Below are 20,893 nucleotides of genomic sequence, written 5' to 3'. Positions count from 1 at the left end.
ATCGTTGAGGATAGAGAATAGGTGAACAGAATGAGAGAAAATGTGTTACCCAATTCCGAGAGGAGACAAGGCGGGAAAAAAGATAGGAAGGAATATCTGAACTAAACTAAGCATATATATTCATATATATGTATGTATATATCTACAGTTTGCAACGCATCGACGTCCTTAGGATCTAAACTGAGCCACCTTCCTCAGAACTGGACCCCTCATGATTTACAAGGATCGATCGTGCGAAAATGGACGCATTGCCATAGCATTCAATTTTCAATTGACGTTCAGTTGGCATTAAACAGAGAGAGTGGCAACTCTGATTGCCCCCGACCAGACGATAACAGCTCTGATTCAAAGTAACTTCACGTACTGCCTCTTCTTCTAATTCCATTCAACGAGGAATCAGCTTTTGTCAGGTTTATGGCACCGAGTTCTTCAATGTATGGTCTCTTGCAGATGCAAGAGCTAGGAAATTCATGAAATTCTCCCCGTCCAGGCCTCATCTCATCCGGTTCTCCCATGAATCCTCTCTGACATGACTTAACCCTTCTACAAAAGGTATCCCAGTCCATTTGATGCCTTGCTTCAAATAGCGTGCTAAGCTTCTTTGCATTTGGTCTAATTGTTCTTTTGTGGCCCATATATCTCCTGTTGTAAACAAAATGAATGGTTATCAGCAGGAGGCAAATCAGCCAAAAAAAAAGAGAGAAAATGCGAGTCACTAGCAAGCATAACGTAGCAGCAAAAAAAAAAAAAAAACCATAATGCCCATGACAATAAAGAGCCTCTGAAAGAATTGTTAATAGCAAAAGGCTTATAAAAATAGTTGTAAAAAGCAAAGGCTTTACTGGAAACCTACAGAAACAAGTTATGCTTTTTCCAAGAGCATTTTTGCATTACAAAAAGATAACTGAAATCAACTACATGACTGCTTATCTATAAACGAGGACGTCCGAATCCCCTCAATTATTGACTCTTTGAAAACATAATTAGTGACAGTATACATTAATCAAGTTAGTTTAAATGCTTGAATATATAAGCAAAGATTTGGCTTCTCAATAGGTTTTGTTATTTTCAGTTAAATCAAAGTGCCAATGTTCTAAACCACACTAGGAAAATGGTCCTTAGCGAAGGACATCATCAATTAAGCTAAATATAAAATACAGCAGTAATTTTTCTTGAAGTTTTCAAAATAGTCCCTATGGTTTGGCAGATTTTTCTAACTCCAAACATCTCAATAAAAATGTGATTTCCCAGTACAAAATCAACTCCTCTCCAGCATTTTCATGTTGCGAGAGATAGTACAATGATCAACAATAGAAGTGGGAAAGTAATAAGATAGAGATCTCATCTTATTTGAAGTCTGAATTGATTGAATTATTATCACCTAGGCTATTTTCAACCCGATCTGCTTACTATATACCCTGTACCTTCTGATAATTTTGAAGTTCAGGACTCCAGATGCTAAATGTATAATTTATTCATTTTCTTTCTACAAATTGCGATATACTCCTTCCAGACTCAACCATAAGCAACACAATAAAAAAAAGGTTTGATGGACTCAAATAAGTAAATTTTTAACTACTTTCATCCTATTTAATGATACCATTCCAAAAGTACCCTCTAAATATTTAAGATACTTTCAGTAATCTTTAATTCTTGATAAACAAGGGTACTTTAGGAAAATAAGTTATATTTTAAATGAGACTTGTAAAATTATGATACTAAATAACTTGTTTAATTTAAGTAAACTTTAGTTAATTTTGCTATTATTTCAATTCAAAGGAGTGATATGCTTTCATAAATCCAAGTAAAATCAATATTATGAATATAATTCAAGAGTTATTAATCCAACATAGTTGCTACATTCCATAACAGAAAAATCATAATTATGATTCCGGTGTTTCCATTACATGTGGAGAACCATTTATTCATTGTCTTTGTTTGAGTTTAAGAGATAAGTTCACTGATGCACTAAACAAACAAAAGGAGGGCAGTAGAGAAATTATATGCACTTACCTTCGACCTGCAAGAATCTTGGCCATGTTACCATTGTTGTTAGTGACAAATACATCACTTTCATCACAAACAATGTAGTCAATAGCAGCAAGGCGTGAAGAGAATGGAAGGAATGGTTTCAGCTCTTCATCAGCTAGCATCTCCTTTGTATAGATGTTGGGGAAAAGATCTTTGAGAGGCTGCATGGTTTCATCTCCCCCATATATTTCTCCCGATGCAACATAGAGATATGTGTCATTTGAAAAGCCAAGTGCCCGTAACATCAAACCCACTTCATGAGGAGTGAGAGGGCATTTCCCTCGCTTTCGCTCTCCATCTGGGCTCAAATCCTGTTTTATCACGTGAAAATAATTCATTCATATCATTTCAGTGTAAAAATAATTAGCTTCAACTTTTAGAAGTCTTATATGGAATGCTTAAATTTGTAATTAGAAAGCATATCAAGCAATGCGTCTGGAATAAAATATTGGTCTCAATGCCTTCAGATGGAATGTTATAATCTTGTTAGTTGAATGAATCAGATTTTATATTTAGAAGTCCATGGATTGTGTATTCTTACAGGTAATGTTGTCCACCTTTTTCTGATTTCACCAAGCTCACGTCTCTCCTTTTCTCCCCCACCAAAATAACAACGTGAAAATGCTAGCATATCCGGTTCAAACCTGTCATAAATCAGTCATGAACACTGTTGTAAGTGGCAAGGTTGCTCTTTGCATCCCAAACTTGTGTCATTTATAATATTTAATAATTTTGAGAGAACAAGAAGTTGAACTTGATATTAGGGAATAATATATTGAATTTGAGAAGTTCTTTCTTTAGCACACAGTATAATTAAACAAATACCTTCAAATTTCAGAGCACTATAAGGAAATTGTGCGCAGGGTTCATGAAACAAACCTCAAATGGACAGCAATGAAACGCCGTGCCATCTTCTGCATTCTCATAACAATTCTTTGACCAAGTTCTTGTATAGGTTTTGTAAATCTCAAAGCATGAAAATTGACACGGCAACGTAGTTTCTGTAGCTCACCATCGAGGTTATTTGCAAGTCTGTAGTCAAATTTTGTCAATTGAACAACCTGCAAAATCTCCTACATGTTTATTACCTGGGCTAAATTCAGAATTATTCACTAAATTGACAAACCCGGTTACTAATGTTTCAACTTGACAGTTATTTAATAAATCTAAATATGTTTTAATGAATTGAGAAATTTCAAATACATAGTAGCCACATACCTGCCGTCTCAAAAGTATGGGCAAAACTTGATCAAGATAATAATCAGGCTCTGATTTCCTTGGGACACGCATTGTATATGGTGGTTTCTCCATCGACCGCATAAACTTATCAGGAACTCTTTTGACAATGGTAACATCTTTTGCGAGATGAGAAATGAACCAGTCAACATCAAAAATATGGACAAAGTCACTGTATCCAAACAAGAATGTCTTTATTAAATGAACCGACAAACTTTTTCTGATTGTGAATCTATGAAAGGAACTGCAAATTACCTGTCATCCTTCCAAAAAGAATTATGATCCAACTCAGGTACAACTAGTGTGGCATTAAGAATTCGCGCAACAACAACAGCATCTGTTATCTGGACGCAGGAACATGATAGCGGTCATGTCCACGGAAAGAACATACTCATTGTTTAAAAAAAATAGCTTATATGCCTGACTAGGAAAGAGAACTTCTCTGCAAACAACGGTCATCTTAGTTGCTTAAGCAACTAAGACGGCAGATCATCACATACAACGTTCAAATGATCAGAATGTACCATATCAGGATCGCTATGTCCCACTCACCCCAGTTCTTTGTTGGTTCAGTCCTCCGCTAGTTCCAATAAGCAAGTATCCATTTGACCACCGCTCAAGCACAGCAGCTGCATTATCCGGATACCAAAACAAGAGAGAATAAGACACATGAAAAAAAGTTAGTATACATATTTCTCATCAACTCTTTAGGATTCATTCATGCCCAACCTAATCAAATATAAAACAAAAACCCTTCAGTCTGTTCTCGCATAACCTAATTTTTTTTACTCCAACCCTCATTCACGTGCATAGGTCAGCGAGAACCATGTGCGAGTATTCAAAACAAAGTGAAAACATTGAATGCCAAGGCACAAGAAAACACCGGAGTGCAATTCACGAAATAAGACGCATTCAAACGAAATTGCGAGGAGGAAACTCACGAGCATAACCGCGTCCCCTTTCACTGCATCCGTAGTAATATTTAGAATACTGCGATTTCCAAACATCGATTGGCGCGCGATAGTTCCCCTCCTAACAAAACATTCACGTCAGAACCCCGCATATTGCGATTACAGCGAAACCGAAAAAGAGAGAGAATGAGAAAAATGACGAACCACAGAAGAGTAGAGTGTGCGACGGACCAATCGCTGAGAGTACCATTCAAGATCAGAGGCCATGTGGCCCGTCAAGAGGGAAATAAAGCCCAGCACGACAAGCATGAAAACGCAAAGCACAGACCAAGAAGTCGGCTTCCGGTGCCGAAACGGCGTCGCATTGGATCTCCAACACACATGCTTCTTGCATTTGCCGTTGCTTTCCGCTAACACAGCCAGGTCGGTCGTCGATAACAAGCTCAACTTCCCCACACCCACACCCATTCTCTTTCTTACATAAACAACCAAACCAACAAACCCCAAACCCTCACATCCTCTCCTACAAAGAACTCCGAAATGTCGCTGTGTAGGGAGAGGAACCCTAAATTAGTAGGGCCTTTCTTTCTCACTTTTTTTTATTATAATCGATGGGGATGGAAAGAGAAAGCAGAAGCAATGCCGATTTGTCCTTTCCTCAAACGGAAACCCGGAATATCACAACGTTTCAAATAAAATTGAAAAACTACGATTGCTTTTTTATACTCTTTCAGCGCCAAGGTTGCCCTACGAACAAACAACGGATCTCATCCCAATCATCCAACAAAACAAATTCTGATAAATTAGGTTTATGAATTGATTAAGTAATTTGCAGAAAATCAACCATGTTTATCCCCCTTTCAAGAAAACACCACCACACTCCTTTTTCCTACTTCAGATTCCATTCTGTTAAAAACCACTTTTTATATTAATACATTTTTACCATGATCATTAAATATGTTACTAGACTGCCAAAATACTGAAAATAGCATAGTGGTGGTACTTGCGTAAGAAAAAAAACTAAAATCAAATTTCAATAAAGAATATTTATACAGTACCCATATATATATATATATGGAAAAGAATTCTTGTGCCAAAAATTAAAGAAACCTCTCTGTAATTTATTGAAATTCGCTGGCTGTTATTTATTGGGAGTTATGGTGTATCGTACCACTACCAGCTGCTGGAACGCCATATATGAAAGTTACTGAATTTCTGCTCTGCCATGTGAGTTGCAATTTCTTTCTTTCGATAAAAGAATACTTCTTTACAAGACGAAAAAAAAATCATTAGGAACAAAGATTTTGGAAATGTAATTAAATATATTATTCCACTTCAACTATTACACCTATCACATGGGAAATTAAATTCTGAACCTTACCTGTAAACAAATTGTCCCAGTTTACTCTGTTAATAATTAAGAAAACTTATTTTGAAGGTTTGTTTTATTAAAAAGTGGTTTTTAATATACTAATTAAATGCAAACTTGACTTTAAAAATCAATTTTGTGAGGTTGAATTAGATTTAAGTTTAATTTTTAATATGTTTTGTGTTTGTCCATGTGAAAAGGAGAAAAGAACTCTGTGGTAGCAGTTGTTATTTTTGGGTTTTTGGTGAGTGGGTACTCTGTCCCAAAGAAAAAGAATGGGGTTGAATTTGAATCGGTGGAATGGAACAGAAACAATTGCTAAAGGAAGGAGACAGATATTGAAACCTGGTAAGGGACAAAAACAGAGTAGCAGCTACAAGAAAGTTTAAGGAGGTACTTTATATAATTTCCATTTAAAATAAACAAAAATCTTATTCTTCTAATAGGACCACTAATTCATGTAATTAAATAACATTTCGATTCCAAAATTCATGATATAATTAAAATTAATTGTTATACATCAGAAGTATTTAGTGATGTGAAAATAAATCATCCCACATTTTAACTCAATCTGACTTATTAATCGGGCGAAATTTTTTTAACTTGGTTTAATTTATTAGGAATTGATGTATCAAATGACTCATTTAATGGCAATCTTTTTAATTAAAAAAAACATAACTTTTTTCTGTTTTAAAACTAAATAAATTTTAAAGACAATTTAAAATAAAAGAGTATAATATAATTTAAAATTAACTTAAACTTTAAATATAATATAAAAATTAAAATTAGATAATTTCATCAGTTGATTCAAATTCTTAATGAATCGAACTCAAAATTAATTAATATTAAAATTTTAATTTGTTTTTCAATCCAATCCAATATGTTTGAATATATTTTCACAATACTAGAAATATTATTCTTTTTGAAACTCGATTTTTCTGTAAAATATATCTCTGTAAGTAAAAGAAAGTTAAAAAAAATTAAATTAAATGGTCTTTAAGTCTCAAATTCGACTTAAAAAAATCTAAAAACTGGTTTTGATAATTAATTAATTATTTTGAGGGTATCGAAAGTTAACGTAATGGTTAGTGAGTTACACGTGTGAAGTTACAGCCTTTTGAGCTATAACACTAGAAATGAAAAATTCCTTGATCTGTATAACACGTAAAATGTGGTGAATCCTTTGCTAAAAAGGAGAGAAAGTTGGATAAAGAAAACTGAAATGTTCCACTTGCATCATCTCCAAAGTGTTTTAAACTGTAAAAGTTTACGTAGTGTATGGAAAAGTACCATATTCTGGATTCAAGACCCTTCTTAATCGTGTGATTTCAAACGCAAAAATGGACCCATGCATGCTACTCGATGGTGCCGCGAATAAAGTTACTTGTTTAGCCTAAAGCAAAAAGCAAAGAATGAAATAGAAAAACAGTAACGATTGGAAACTAATAATAATTAAATTAAATATGTAACTAACCTCTTTGAAGTGTTTTTTCTAACAAGTTTGATTTTCTAGTATAAGAATAACCCATTTTATTTATAGGATAAAGTGTAATAATTGTTATTTTATTAATTTTAACTTTTGTTAAATATATATTTGGTTTTACCGTAGTTTTAAATTGTTGATTATAAATACTCTTTGTCAACTGAAATTTAAGGTGCAATTCTTTTTTAATATATATGTTCTGATATATGTTTATGTATTTTTTTTTGGATTACAGAATTAAAGTTTGATTATTTAAATTTGATTTAAAATATATAATTGTTGTGTTTTACGCAAGACTGAAATTCAAAATATTTTATGAGTTTTAGCAAATTTAAGCTAAAAATGAAAAGTATTTTCGTAGCAACATGTTAAAAAAGTTGTTTTAAAAGTTAATCTAGATCGTTTGACAAATAACTAGTTTGGTAACCAGTCTAATAACTCTAGAAAAAAAAATGTAATAATCATGTTAGAAAATGTAAATATCTGCATATGAAAAGTGATCCAAAATTTTTTAACCCAGTCAATTTGAACTACTATTTTTAATTTTTTTATCTAATCTAAAACATTTAAACGAAAATAAAATATATTCAGTCCACATAAATCACTGCAGTATAATCGGCGGACTGTTTTCAATGATTTTATCCTGTGTCTCCAATTTCTGAAAATAACTCTAAAAAATCATTTATCAGATTTTAAAAAATCTTTGGGCCTAAATTCATTCCGTTATTTCTATTAAAAAAACATTTCTTTCTGCACCCCAAGAACTAACCAGTTCACCCTCGTACACCCGTAAGTCCTTTGCAAGTTTATCAAAGGAGTTGCATTCCTGGAGTGATATCTTCCTCTGCGAGTGTATTTCCTTACATGAATTAAAACCAACAAACTTTTCTTTCAATCACTGCTCTCAATGGTTTATTGTCTCTTTTTAGAAGTTTATTTATGAAAAAACTCATTTCAAATTTCTGAAATATATATAATGTGAAATACAAAGATTTATATAACAATCTGTATTTTGAATCACATACTTTCAAAAAATTGCAAAGAAAACATCGTATTATTAAGTATTTAATATTAAATATTCCAAATTAAGTATTCAAATAAAATTTCATAAGAATCAAAATATTTATTAAAATTACAAATATTAATAAAACAAAACAAAGTTGATAAAATTTAAAAATATGTTTTAAAAAATAATAAAAATAAAATTAAATATTCAAATTTAAAAATATTTTACATGTCTTTATACTCTTATTATTTAAATTTTAATGAAATGATGTGGGAAGAAATGTCTTTTCCAAGGATGAGGATGAATTGAATTTTGATGGCTCCAAAAAGGGCAAGTTACAATTTTTTTTAATTCCACAATCCCAGGTTGTTTTTTTGTTCTTCTAAAGGGGCCCATGATGGAAGACCACTAAATTGAAATATGTTAAGCTTATTCAAATCGAACTACTGAAATGGGCTTACTGAAATTAAAATTGGATTATCCATAAAAAAAATTAGAGGGTTTCTCCCTACACCATCACATGCTTTTTCCTCCACCACCTCATTCCATGTTTGCCCCTCAGTAAAAGGTTAAAAACAATAAAATAAAAATGTTGAAAACCTAAACGGAAATGGAAGATCCGTTGACGGATATTGACATCCGTTGAAGATCCAACGGATCTCCATTTCCGTTGAAGATCCAACGGTTCTCCATTTTCGTTGAAGATTCAACGAAGAACCAAACTAAAAAATAAAAGCACTGAAAGGGAGCCTTTGAACTTGAAGAAGAGATGAAAAGATACAAGAGAAAGAGGAGGAGAGAAAATTCAAAAGTATGAGAGTGGAAGAAGGGGAAAGAGAAAGAGAGAAGGAGAAGAAATTAATGTGAAATAAGGGGGTGGGGGGAGTAGGGTCTTGTGGCACTGTAGTAAGAAGGAAAGGGGATTAAAGTTTTAAAAAGTGTGGGAGTGAAAGACGGAACAAGAGAAAGAGAGAAGGAGAAGAAATATGTGAAGCTAGGATAGGGGGTGAAGTGTTGCGGCTGCAACAAGAGGAAAGGGGATTAAGGTTTTTTTTAAGAAAAAGAAGTAAAAGTTAAAAGGTAAAAGTAAAATCATTTTTACCAAAGGCCATTTTAGTAAAATAGAAAAATTTTGGGAGGTGCAGGGAGAAATTGGAGAGGTGCAGTGAGGAACCCTCAAAAAATTATTGAGTGGTACAAGTCTACAAGTTTTCTAATATTCACTCATTATGTGAATTAGAAGCCATCTACGTCTAACATTAGAGAGAAAATCCATTCACCACGAAACTTTTAGTGCGCGTTTAAATAAGAATTTATTCTGACAAAAAATTACTCCAAAATTTATTGAAAGTAAAACTATTTTAATGTATATCAACTATCAATATACATTAAATTAGGTGAATAGGTTGACCGGGCCATCAAATTTTCGTAGGATGTATTTATTTGTATTTTAAAAAGCATATTATTTGTACTGTGAAAAATCAATATTTCTTTATAATAATTTTATCAAAGGTAATATATTTTTAAGAACATGTAACAGATGTTAATTTTGAAATAGTTTAAATAATTTTTAGTTAAAGGAGAGGAAAATGAATAGACAAAATTTCCCGCGGTAAATCAACAAAAACAAGCACAAGCCCTCAAATCTAATATCTAATAATTAGGCTATTGAAAGTTACATTTTAGAAGGTGGTTTTCAAAATCATGGCAGGTTTACCACGCCCACCTTTGTGTTTCCATTATGTTCTACCAATTCATTGCACATTCACCAATTTTTTTTTAAATATTACTAATATATTAATTAATCTTTACTGCGAATGATTTTTAAAGTGTTCTTCTCACTTAATTCATCGACACAAAAACTCACAATACTTTATAGGGATAAACAAAATAATAAATTTAAAATTACATAAAAACAATGAATTATTCCTTCACAAATGTGTTAGAAATTATTGGAAATATTGTTTGATTCAAGGGCTAAGATTCTATTTTGCAATTGATTCCGACGTCGCACGTGTTATCTGTTACGTGTTTGTTACTTCAGACGTATAGTTTGATGTTTTTTCAAAATATATTAAATAATAATAAATATATAAGTGTTATTCTTCAAATATTGAACCAAACACAGGACAGGAAAAAAAAGGGTTAAAGTCGCTGCTTTTGAGATATAGAAAATCGGAGTCAAGCTTTGAATAATACAGTGAAATTGTGAGACCAATTCCATAACCTTTCGCAGGTTCATAAATTTTGCGTTTCTACACTGCTTCTGTTTGTTTATAATTAATTGAACAGGGTTTCAGTTTTCAGAGTTTCGTCACAGTAACAACAACGTTTGAGACCTTTTTAATGGAATGAAAAATAAAATTGGGAAATGTGGGGACTGAGAAAGCAACCCCATTACGAAATAATTCATGAATGCTAGTGCCACTTCCATCATCTAGATAAACCTAATTAATGGCGTATTCAAACCTAATGCATACATCAGTACGATCTTAACCGTCCCCATACAATAAAACATTAACTCAAGTCAACAGCAAAAGAACCAAAATCCTTAACCATGTCTCTAGTTTTGGTCATCTTCCCAACTTCATTGTTTTGAAAAGGTTTAAAGAGTGTTTACGTGCTGTAAACTATTTGTTAAAGTATATATTAACACTACTCTTGCGTTGACCCTTTCCCTCCTGTTTTTTACTGTTTCAACTAACAGTCTGATTTTAATTATACTCGTTACAATAAAATACAATATCCACTCATTATGTTTTCAATAATTACTTTTATGAATTTGAATTGAATTTGGTTTGAGAAATTTCATCTTAAAATACGACAGTGTGCGGGTGAAAAGGAGACGCAAATGAGGAGGACAAGAGATGGAATAGAAACCACCCAAACTACGATCGCCTTTTGTTGAACGTAGAATTCTGTTCTTCGGACCAAACTCGCAGCACTATCTGACCTATGAAATGGAAAAAAACCCAATACACAAATTCAATTATGGGCCATATAATTAATTGGAAGATCAACGTATTGTAGGGCACCATATAAAAAAAGGAGTTTTAATTCAGGAATTTAAGTCTTATTTGTCACCATTTCTTAGTTATTTCTCAAACATATCACAACCTAAAAACGTTTTCCTGAAACCAAATTGGGTCAACAAACATAAGTCTTGTTCTCCGTCAACCAACTAAACTGGAACTAACCGTATCCAACTGCGAATTCAATCACCAACAACAAGAGGTAAAATTTGAAGTAATATTTATTTAATTAGAAACAGAAAGTAGAGTTTACCCACCATCGTCACTCATGAAAAGATGTCACGATCCCCCATCCAAAAAGGCAGAATCTTCTTATCTTTATAACCCTAATTTACTTCCATCACCAAAGACAAACTCCATACGCATACATATATATGATTCTAAACTCACAGTTATGATAATACCGCCTGTCACATATTCTGTTTTTCAATAACCTTTCTTTTTATTCGGGGTTTAATAATTCAGCTCTGTGCTCTTTCGATTGTTCCCCCGTAACAACATAACTACCATAGCGAATAGTTATGTTTCTGTTTTTCAGTTACTTTAACTTGTTCTTCCTCGGTGTGGCCATCTTCCTTTGTCACCCTTGTTTTCCCGCCAGGATCGTACCAGAATCCGTAACCGTAATAACCTCCGAATCCCAAAAAACACAAACGCACAACGCCACGTGGCACGATTTCTCCAAGTTCTTGTACGCCGAGCGAGGCAGCCACGTCAGCGGCATGTCGGAACTGAAAAAGTACTTCCACCGTTTCGGTTACCTCGCTCTCCCCGAAACAACGCCGAACTTCACGGACACCTTCGATTCCCAGTTCGAGACCGCCGTCTTCCGTTACCAGAAGCGCCTCGGCCTGCCAGTCACCGGAAAACTTGACTCCGATACTATATCCGCCATCATGGCGCCGAGGTGCGGCGTCTCCGACGCCGCCACGCATGGAATCCACGCAGCGCGTCACTACGCTTACTTCAACGGGAAGCCGCGGTGGACGCGTGGAACTCCGATGACTCTCACGTATGCGTTCTCGCCGTATAACATGATCGATAGGGTGAGCGTGCCGGAAATTCGAGCGGTGTTCGAGCGCGCGTTTTCGCGGTGGGCGTCGGTGATCCCGGTGAGCTTCCGGGAGACGCCGGAGTACGATAAGGCGGACATAACGATTGGGTTTTATCTCGGGGATCACGGCGATGGAGAACCGTTTGATGGAGTTTTGGGGGTTCTGGCTCACGCGTTCTCCCCTCAGAACGGGAGATTCCATTTGGATGCGGCGGAAATGTGGTCCGTGGATTTCGAGCGCGAAGATTCGAGGGTGGCCGTTGATTTGGAATCCGTGGCCACGCACGAGATAGGTCACGTGCTTGGGTTGGGTCACTCATCGGTGAAAGAAGCAGTCATGTACCCAAGCCTGAGCCCCAGGAGAAAGAAGGTTGACTTGAAGATTGATGACGTGGCAGGAGTCCAATCTCTCTATGGCTCTAACCCAAACTTCACTTTTAGTTCTTTGTTGCAGTCCCAAAATTCATTAAACGCTGCAATTGGCTTGGAAGCCCGTTTCTTCAGATGGACCACCCTTTCTCTTGCCCTGGTCGTATTATTTTTATGTGTTTGATTTTTTCATTACTTGTATTTTAATTCTTTGATCATATATATGTGTATGTAAAAAGGAAAAGAAAGCACAGAAAGTAAAGTTCAATCACGTGGGCGAAGCCCTTGTGATTCATCTTATATGGGACCTTTGATTTTTTTGGGTACAATAGATATTTGTTTAATTCCCCTACATAGAAAATGAGATGCACCACAGAACTTTTCTGAGGGGAAAGGTGAGTACACTTTTGATTGGATTTGAGGAAAAATTGCAGTACAAGACCGATGGAAAAGGAAAGATTGAAATGAAAAGGTTTGTGGAATAAAAAAAGAAGGCAATGAAAAATGAGGAAGTTGATGTAAGAGGATAGAATAAGATTCCGTAAGTTAATGGCTAACCTAACCTCTGTAGTGGGAGGAACTAAGGATTCTATATGTATTGAAGATAGACAGAAGTATAACTGTCACATGGTCGTAAAAGGTATCAATCTTAACTAACATTCCCGCCCAAGGCTTCTCTTATTTTGCTATTTGGGGTCGAATTTGCTTTCCAGTGTGGATTGGTCCAACTTCACAATTTCTAATTATTCCACATCCCTTGCCCATCAGGTTCGGAAGTTAGAGACGGAAAGTAATGTTATATCAAAGCACACTCTATAGACTACGCTCTAGTTTATATGAAAATTATATAAAAACATGAGTTTCTTCGTAGGTCATTAGAGTCAGATTTTTCCAGAATCCTTCTCCAAAGTACTTGACACTAAACTTATATATTTTTAAATTGCCCGGCATAACGACTGTTATGTTTTGCCTCTCCAAGGTGAAGTACAAATAAGCTATAATAGGAAAGACACAGATATTGAAATATTATCCAGTACGTACATAGTTCACCCAATGAAATAAATTATTTAATTAAACAAAAAAAAAAAAAAGAGTACAGGGATGGTAAGTGTATAATATAGTATTGTAAGGTTTTATATAGAAGTATAATACAGTATTTTCAGGATTTATGTAAAAACAAAATTTAATATTATAAGTTTAAGTACTTTTTAATCTCTTCAGGAAATTCAATTTGAGGATTCTGTTTTTAAAATGCTTATTTTTGCTCCTTTGATCTTCTAAAAAAAATTCAATGTTCTCTGTTTCCGTCAAAATTTAGCTAACGACACAAGAATATGTGGAAATTGTACTGAAATCAATCACTGCATCTTTAACTATCACTGCTAGCTTCATTTGAACAGAAATTATAACATAGATTTTTTTTAAAATTATTTATGCCAACCTTGTATTTATAATGGCATCAAATAGAATTTTGAAAATAAATAAAAGGATTAAATAAATAATGTGAATAGTATATATAATAATGTTGTATGGTTAACCGCTCTCTCTCTCTCTCTCTCTTCCCTCAATACTTTTTTCTCTTGCACATTTTCTTACCCATTGTCATCACCCATGGTTAATGCTTAGTTGATCCTCTTCGGGGTGAGGTAATCAGAACTGTACTTTTGACAATGCTGGCTGTTTCAATATTTTGTTGATTCCTGGCTTCGAGAACACAGCTCCCTTACTTTACGTTCACAGAGACGAGACTGAGCTATCTATTTCTATCCAACTAAAACCCGCTTCTTTCTTAAGTCTTTTCCTGCTCATGAGTCCCCTAATTAAATTTACATCTTCCCATCTCCCAAAAGATGCATACATGTTAGACATCATCACATAAACATAATCTTCATCCCTCTCCAATTCAATCACCTTGGCAGCTGCAATCTCTGCTACTTGTAAATCTTCCTGAGTTCCACAAGCACCAAGCAAAGCCCTCCAAACCACTCCACACGACTCAAAACCAAATTCATGTATCATGCTTTCTGCTCTCCGCAGCTCACCTTGTTGCCCCATGAGCCGTATCATTGAGCAACAATGCTCAATGGATGGCGCAATCTTATATTCATCAATCATATATTGAAAGTAAGCAAGTGCAACTTCTAATGGTATTTCATCATGGGAACAAGCGGATATGAGGTTAAGAAACGTGATACCATCAGGTTTTATATCTCTTTCCATTTTCAGCAACTTGAAGAGACGGATAACACATCCAGAATCACCATTGCGAGCATAGCCAGATATCATTGCATTCCAGCTCACCAAATTCTTGTTATGCAGTGAATGGAAGATTGATTCAGCATTCTTAACTTGCCCACATTTCGAGTACATGTCAATAAGGGCACTCCCAACAACTACAGAAACATCTAAACCGCACTTTACCGTGCAGCAATGAATCAACATTCCCCACTTTAAGGCAGCCAAACCGGCAATTCCACTTAAAATGATTGAAAATGTGAACTCATCTTTCTGTACATTTCTCAAGTGCATTTTACAGAACATGTTCAAAGCTTCCCAAGTTCGATTCCTATTCACAAATCCCGTAATTACAGAATTCCATGAAGAAGAATTTGGATTTGGCAGACTTGACAAAACCCGAACAGCATCTTCCATGTTCCCCACCTGAGCAATTCCATTTATGAGGCCATTATAGGAAACGGTATCAGGGTTGGGCATAAGGTGCAAAAGCCTGTAAGCAAGTTCAATGTATCCGTTGTTAGCACTTGCCGCTATGATTGAGTTCCAAGAAATATCGTCCTTCTCAACAGTTTCGGAGAACACCTTTACAGCTTGTTCCACAGGCCCGCATTTCCCATACATGTCAATCAAGCAGTTTGCAACCACAGTGCTATCATCCATGCCCAGTTTCACTGTCTTGCAATGAATTGAGCTTCCAAGTTTGAAGAGACTCAGTTGGGAACAAGCAAACAACACAGACGTGAACGAAAACGCATCGGCACGAACGTGGGACCTGTATAGGCGCGTGAAAAACGTCAAAGCGCTTCGAAACTGGCCAGCGTGAACGTACCCAGATATCATAGTGTTCCAAGTAACGACATTCGGTTCAGAAATTTCATCGAACAGTGCGCGTGCGTCACTAAAAGAACGCATTCTGACGTAAAATTTGACGAGGGAGGTGGAGACATGGATGTGGGAAAAATAGCCGGAACGTGAAACGTAACTGTGGAGTTGTTTTCCGAACGAGGGACACTTCAGTTCACTGGCAAGTCCAATTAGGTTAACAAGTGCAAAAGAATTTGGTTTAACTCCACGAAGAGCCTCAAATAACGCTAACTCAGCATTTGTTCCACATTCGGAATGCACCGCAGCAACATCAACCAAATGAAAATTACCTTGTCCGATGTTACCGATATGATTGAAGGTGTTGGCACTATATAGTAATGGGAATTTGCGTGCTTCATTGCATACAAACCTTCGCATGCCCTAGGTTGTGATCAGTGTTTACAATATAAAACTGTAAGTAGATTATAAACACTACATATGTATTGTTAACTTTATTTTGTACTTGCTCTTATATTACTTAGATACTTTCATATACTTATCATTATTCTAACTGTATTACACTTCCCCATCTGAAAAATAATATTTAAAGCCAATATAATTTAATCAATTAAATTTAATTAGGTTGGACATAAATTTTTTATTGAGAGATTTAATTCAATTATGATTGGAAAGATTGAAATATTTGATTAAATAATTTAAAAAATGAACTTTTAAGAGAAAAATGTTAATCGAATTAGATATTTTATAATAATTATAATTAGGTTTCTTAAAAATCAATCCACCTAATGACTAAATCAAATCAACAAAAATATAGTTGAGTTAAAGCAGTTTGTTGAAATTAGAAAAAATCTGCTATGATTTTCTTGCGATCTGTGAATTAGGATAGAACAACCTTTTTCTAATATATTCTCACTCTGTTCTTTTACAAAAGTTTTGACTTTTCAGATTCGGCCCTTCAAGGGTAAAAAATTGTATGCAGGTGAAGACTAGATTATTCGAACTCGCTTCCACACCGTTGATTGAATCCACATATAAAGTTAATCGAACTTTTCGAAATATCTGTCAAAATTTCTCTTTCATCTGTTGAGTAGCAAAAAGGGAGGGATGATAATCTTCTATTATTGTAAAGGAAAAAATATAGAATTAGAAAAAAGAACCATATCAACGCCAACCAACCAATCATCACTATTTATGTACCGGAAAACGGAGCAATAGTAAAACAGGTCTGGCCATGGTTGGTATGGACACAACCATCGTGAAGGTTGGTTGGTTCAAGTATGTTATGAACCGAAGATTTACCAAAAGAGGCAAATGCAGAGGAATCATAATCATAACAGTTAGCATACGCATTACTATTTCCTGAAACAAGCAAATGCAATCTGACATTGGAAACAGAATTGAAGAGGAGTCAGAAAAAAGGTGGTGGTGTTGAGAAAACGAAAAGAGAGACTGAAGAGAGGATAAGTTCCTCTCTCGGTAACAGAAATCAAAGAACCCTTTTGATCAGTTTGTTTGGAGGAAAAGATGAGTAGGGGAACTATAGAAGATGTGGCAATTATAGGAGGATTGGTTGGAGTCCAATTTATCTATGCAGGGAATGCTGTGTTCATGGGTTATGCATTATCATTAGGCTTCAGCTCTCTCACCATTATCATTTTGACTTCTTTGGCTACATTCCTTGTTCTGTTCCCCGTTTCATTTTTCTTTGAAAGGTTCTTTCTCTCTGCTTCCAACTTCTATATAAATCATAAAAAGGCTTCTGCTTTTTTGCTTGGATTGAATTTCTTGAAGATTAATTTATGTTGCATCTATTGCAGGAGCAAGTGGCCGAAGAATTGTGATTTCAAGTTGATTAAACAGCTATTGTGTCTATCGTTTGGAGGGTAAGAAAATGTAATTTAATTTCCTTTTGTCACGTATCGGGTTTTTTTGTTGGGTTCTTTCGATTTCTAAAATTTGATAAAACATTCTTGTTTTTCTTTACACTGGCATTGTTATGCAGACTGTTGTTCCAGTATTTATTCCTCAAGGGACTCGATCTAACTTCGCCAGCAATGGGAACTGCTATGCCAAACATTGCCCCAGGTCTTATCTTCATCATTGCATGGATTTCTGGGTAATCTTATTTTACTTGACTTTTGGTACTTTTATTCTAACTTTAAATCATCACCAAATTGGTGAATGTAGTAGGTAAGCCAGGAAGTGAAACGGGTTTATTGCAAAAACAACTATTTTGTTAGAAAAGAAAAATTGTTAACAAAGAAAATGCTTAATCTTCCAAAAATGGAGCTTCAACTAATTACCTTCGGTACTCAAATGGAAATTCTGTATTGGGCAGGTTAGAGAAAGTGAACTTAAACAATCGGTATAGCAAAGTAAAAATCATGGGAACATTGCTTTGTGTCTTGGGAGCTCTCACAATGAGTATAATGCAAAGCATTTCGACTGGTGCACCCGAGCAAAAGACTCCATCAGGTTTTGTCTTCAACACACAAAAGATGATCGGTTGCTTCTATCTCGTGGTTGCAGTCGTGATTTTGTCGAGCAACGTCGTTCTGCAGGTAAATTGTTTTATAAAATGTTGGAGAGGACACAAATCTACTTAATTTCGTAACTCAACAAAAACTGTTGTTCTTGAAGGCTTTTACTCTTGGAGATTTTCCGGCACCGATGTCCTTGGGTGCAATAACGTCCTTGTTGAGCGCATTCATGACTGCAACCGTTCAGGTGCTTGAAAAACACAGGCTGAAAACTGGGCGGCTACTTCTGAGGTCTGGAAATTTAATTGGCTATTTTATTATGGTAATTCCCTTTCTCTCATCGTTTCATAGGAATGGTTTGCAAGTGTTTTTCTCTCCAAATAGAAGTTTACCTTGACGATTCACATTGATATTTAACACAAACCTTTGTTGCGTGAAATTTAGAAATAAAACTTCCATTTTCATTGAAAAGCAACACTAAATCGCATTACAAATTTCTACCAACCATGTATGAAACTTAGTGTATTTTCATTGTGAATGCACAGGCAGGTGCTGTGAGTGGAATATGCCTGAGTTTCAACGGGTGGGCACTGAAGAAAAAAGGGCCAGTTTTTGTCTCCATGTTCAGCCCCATTGGTACAGTGTGCTCTGTCATTTTCGCGGTTATTAAACTTGGAGAAAGTATGAGTGCTGGAAGGTGCATTGCTAAGATTCCCAGCTAGTGTGTGTGGCTTCTGACTTTTGCAAATGGCATTCCCATTTATAGTGTCTCATTTGTTCCTTTTCACAAACACTTTCATTGCAGTCTTGGAGGCATGTTTCTCATGTTCACTGGACTCTACTTGGTTCTCTGGGCCAAAGGGGAAGAAGGACTGCCAAATGGAGATAGCTTAGAGAGTGAGTTTGACATAGAGAGGCCTCTTTTGTGTTAACGTGTTTTTCAAATGACAACTTGTAAAATGTACTTGTCTCATCCCACTAGAAGCAGAGCAAAAAAACGAGGTTTGGTTAAGTCGGTTGAGATAATAACAATGAATTGCTTTAACGTGGTTAATATAATTCAACTCCTAAACAAGTACTGAGCTTAAACAAGATTAATAGTGTCCATACTCAACTCAATATGCAACCAGCATCTATTAACTAAACTATTCATTAAGGAAACAATGCTCTCAACATTTTCAACTTTTTTTCCCTCTTTTGCAGAACGTTGAAACAGCTGCTTCCTTCACGTAGTGGTGACAGAGAATTCCCAAGAGCATACTGTAAAAAGGCAGAAGTCTCTTGGGTTTGAAAAAAATATATACTTAGTTTTTCACGTTGGATCAACCAAACATACTTTCGTAATTCATATTCAAGTTATGCTACTGTGAACACCTTCTATTTTGTTACATTTAAAATGTAGATCCCGAAGTTTGTTTTGGTCTTTTTGAAACTCCTGGATCGGATAGGTGCAACATTTTAAGATGCAATGGATGCAAAATTAGTCCCTTGCTACATGCAAAAATATGTTGGTGTTGTTAGATGAAATTTATATATTTGAAAAAATATGTTGTGAGAAAATAGCTAGGTCACATTCTGTTCCATGGTTTGCTGAGGTTTGGCATTTTCTGATGAGAGTGAGAAATAGGAAAAGGAATATAAGGAAAAAATTCTTTGATACAAAAAACAACCATTTGATAATCTATTATAAGAATAAAAATAATAATGAAAAAAAAAATAAACTCTTGTATTTATAAAAAATTAAAAAATAAAAATTAGTGTCTAATGAATAGAAATTTTTTTGAATATCATTTTTTCGAAATATAAACTCGTTGTTGAGGCCATTTATGTCCGTTTAAGTTAGGATAACTCCTTTTTATTTTTCTTTTCCTTCTTCATCCTGAATCCTTGTTCTTTTAGGTAATCAGCATGTGACTGACCCTTTTTTAATTGTCTATAAAAAACATGGTTACGTTTATAGTTCAGTTTCTATTCCACCTAAATTTCAAGCGTTTAATTCACATGCACATAATTTATGGAAAAAGTGGAAACTAACATTTTTTTTATTTAATTTTCAGAAAAGGTATTTTTTTAAATGTAAAGTACATTTTAATCGAATCGAATTGTATTAATTTGATATTGTATTGTATTTAAATTGGTTTTTAAATGTTACATTTAAATAATTAGTATATATATGAAAATATTTAATTAAATAAATATATTTGTATAGTTGAGGGTATGAGTGAAGTTGTGTACTTAAATACGTGTATTAATCATTCTTATCAAACAGATATTTATTATATCTATTTTTATTATAAATTGTTTAATTTTTAAAAAATATCACAATCAAATAATTTACATTTATTTGATTTTAATTTTATTATTTGAATAAAATGTTTCAATTATCATCAAATACAAAAAATAGTACTTCGAACTATACATTTAACAAAATAAATAGCAAGTACAGATTTCGATAAAAAAATAAATAATATGGTTGACATCTACTAAAATATGGTTTCACTAATATTGTATGAGAAACTCTATCAAACATCAATTTAAAAAGAACTAAAACTTATATTGATGAATAAATAATTTTAACAATATTAATTATAAAATTGTTTATACAATGTATATTAAAAAATGACTTATATTAACAAAAAGATAATATAATTAGTATTTATAAAAAGAATCCTATATCTTGTCAATGTTAATAACGAAAATTTGAATTAACCGAAGTTAATAACTAATCGTATAACTCGTGGTTAAAATATTATTTTTAATAAAAGTTGGAAAACATTGTTTATATTTATAAAAAAATACTTAATTAATGTAAAATTTATTAAAAAAATCATTGAGATGCCAAAAAGAAAAGGTTAAGTT

General features: G+C 34.3%; 4 protein-coding genes across 4 annotated transcripts; 2 read left to right on the top strand and 2 right to left on the bottom strand.

Moving 5' to 3' along the window:
- Positions 1-97: 97 nt before the first annotated feature.
- Positions 98-5,091, bottom strand: LOC108336046 (O-fucosyltransferase 29). Its single transcript, XM_017572343.2, has 9 exons — positions 4,383-5,091; positions 4,209-4,299; positions 3,820-3,896; positions 3,523-3,611; positions 3,250-3,439; positions 2,911-3,092; positions 2,573-2,675; positions 2,014-2,342; positions 98-642 (listed from the first exon to the last, which is right to left on the bottom strand). Exons 1-9 carry the CDS (start codon positions 4,644-4,646, stop codon positions 357-359), a joined length of 1,611 nt encoding a protein of 536 aa, XP_017427832.1. The 5' UTR covers positions 4,647-5,091; the 3' UTR covers positions 98-356.
- A 6,220-nt stretch (positions 5,092-11,311) lies between these two features.
- Positions 11,312-13,227, top strand: LOC108335477 (metalloendoproteinase 1-MMP). Its single transcript, XM_017571497.2, has one exon. It carries the CDS (start codon positions 11,590-11,592, stop codon positions 12,673-12,675), a length of 1,086 nt encoding a protein of 361 aa, XP_017426986.1. The 5' UTR covers positions 11,312-11,589; the 3' UTR covers positions 12,676-13,227.
- Positions 13,228-13,990: 763 nt separating this feature from the next.
- Positions 13,991-16,008, bottom strand: LOC108335437 (putative pentatricopeptide repeat-containing protein At5g47460). Its single transcript, XM_017571457.2, has one exon. The coding sequence runs from the start codon at positions 15,969-15,971 to the stop codon at positions 14,226-14,228; it is 1,746 nt and encodes a 581-aa protein (XP_017426946.1). The 5' UTR covers positions 15,972-16,008; the 3' UTR covers positions 13,991-14,225.
- Positions 16,009-16,785: 777 nt separating this feature from the next.
- LOC108334758 (WAT1-related protein At5g47470) lies at positions 16,786-19,007 on the top strand. Its single transcript, XM_017570698.2, has 8 exons — positions 16,786-16,861; positions 17,062-17,266; positions 17,372-17,437; positions 17,557-17,670; positions 17,893-18,115; positions 18,195-18,356; positions 18,580-18,731; positions 18,840-19,007. The coding sequence occupies exons 1-8, from the start codon at positions 16,786-16,788 to the stop codon at positions 18,964-18,966; spliced, it is 1,125 nt and encodes a 374-aa protein (XP_017426187.1). The 3' UTR covers positions 18,967-19,007.
- Positions 19,008-20,893: the final 1,886 nt, after the last annotated feature.

This window comes from Vigna angularis, chromosome 10 (assembly GCF_016808095.1).
Source record: "Vigna angularis cultivar LongXiaoDou No.4 chromosome 10, ASM1680809v1, whole genome shotgun sequence".
Classification (NCBI taxonomy): domain Eukaryota; kingdom Viridiplantae; phylum Streptophyta; class Magnoliopsida; order Fabales; family Fabaceae; genus Vigna; species Vigna angularis.
This window is presented reverse-complemented; position numbering and strand designations above follow the sequence as displayed.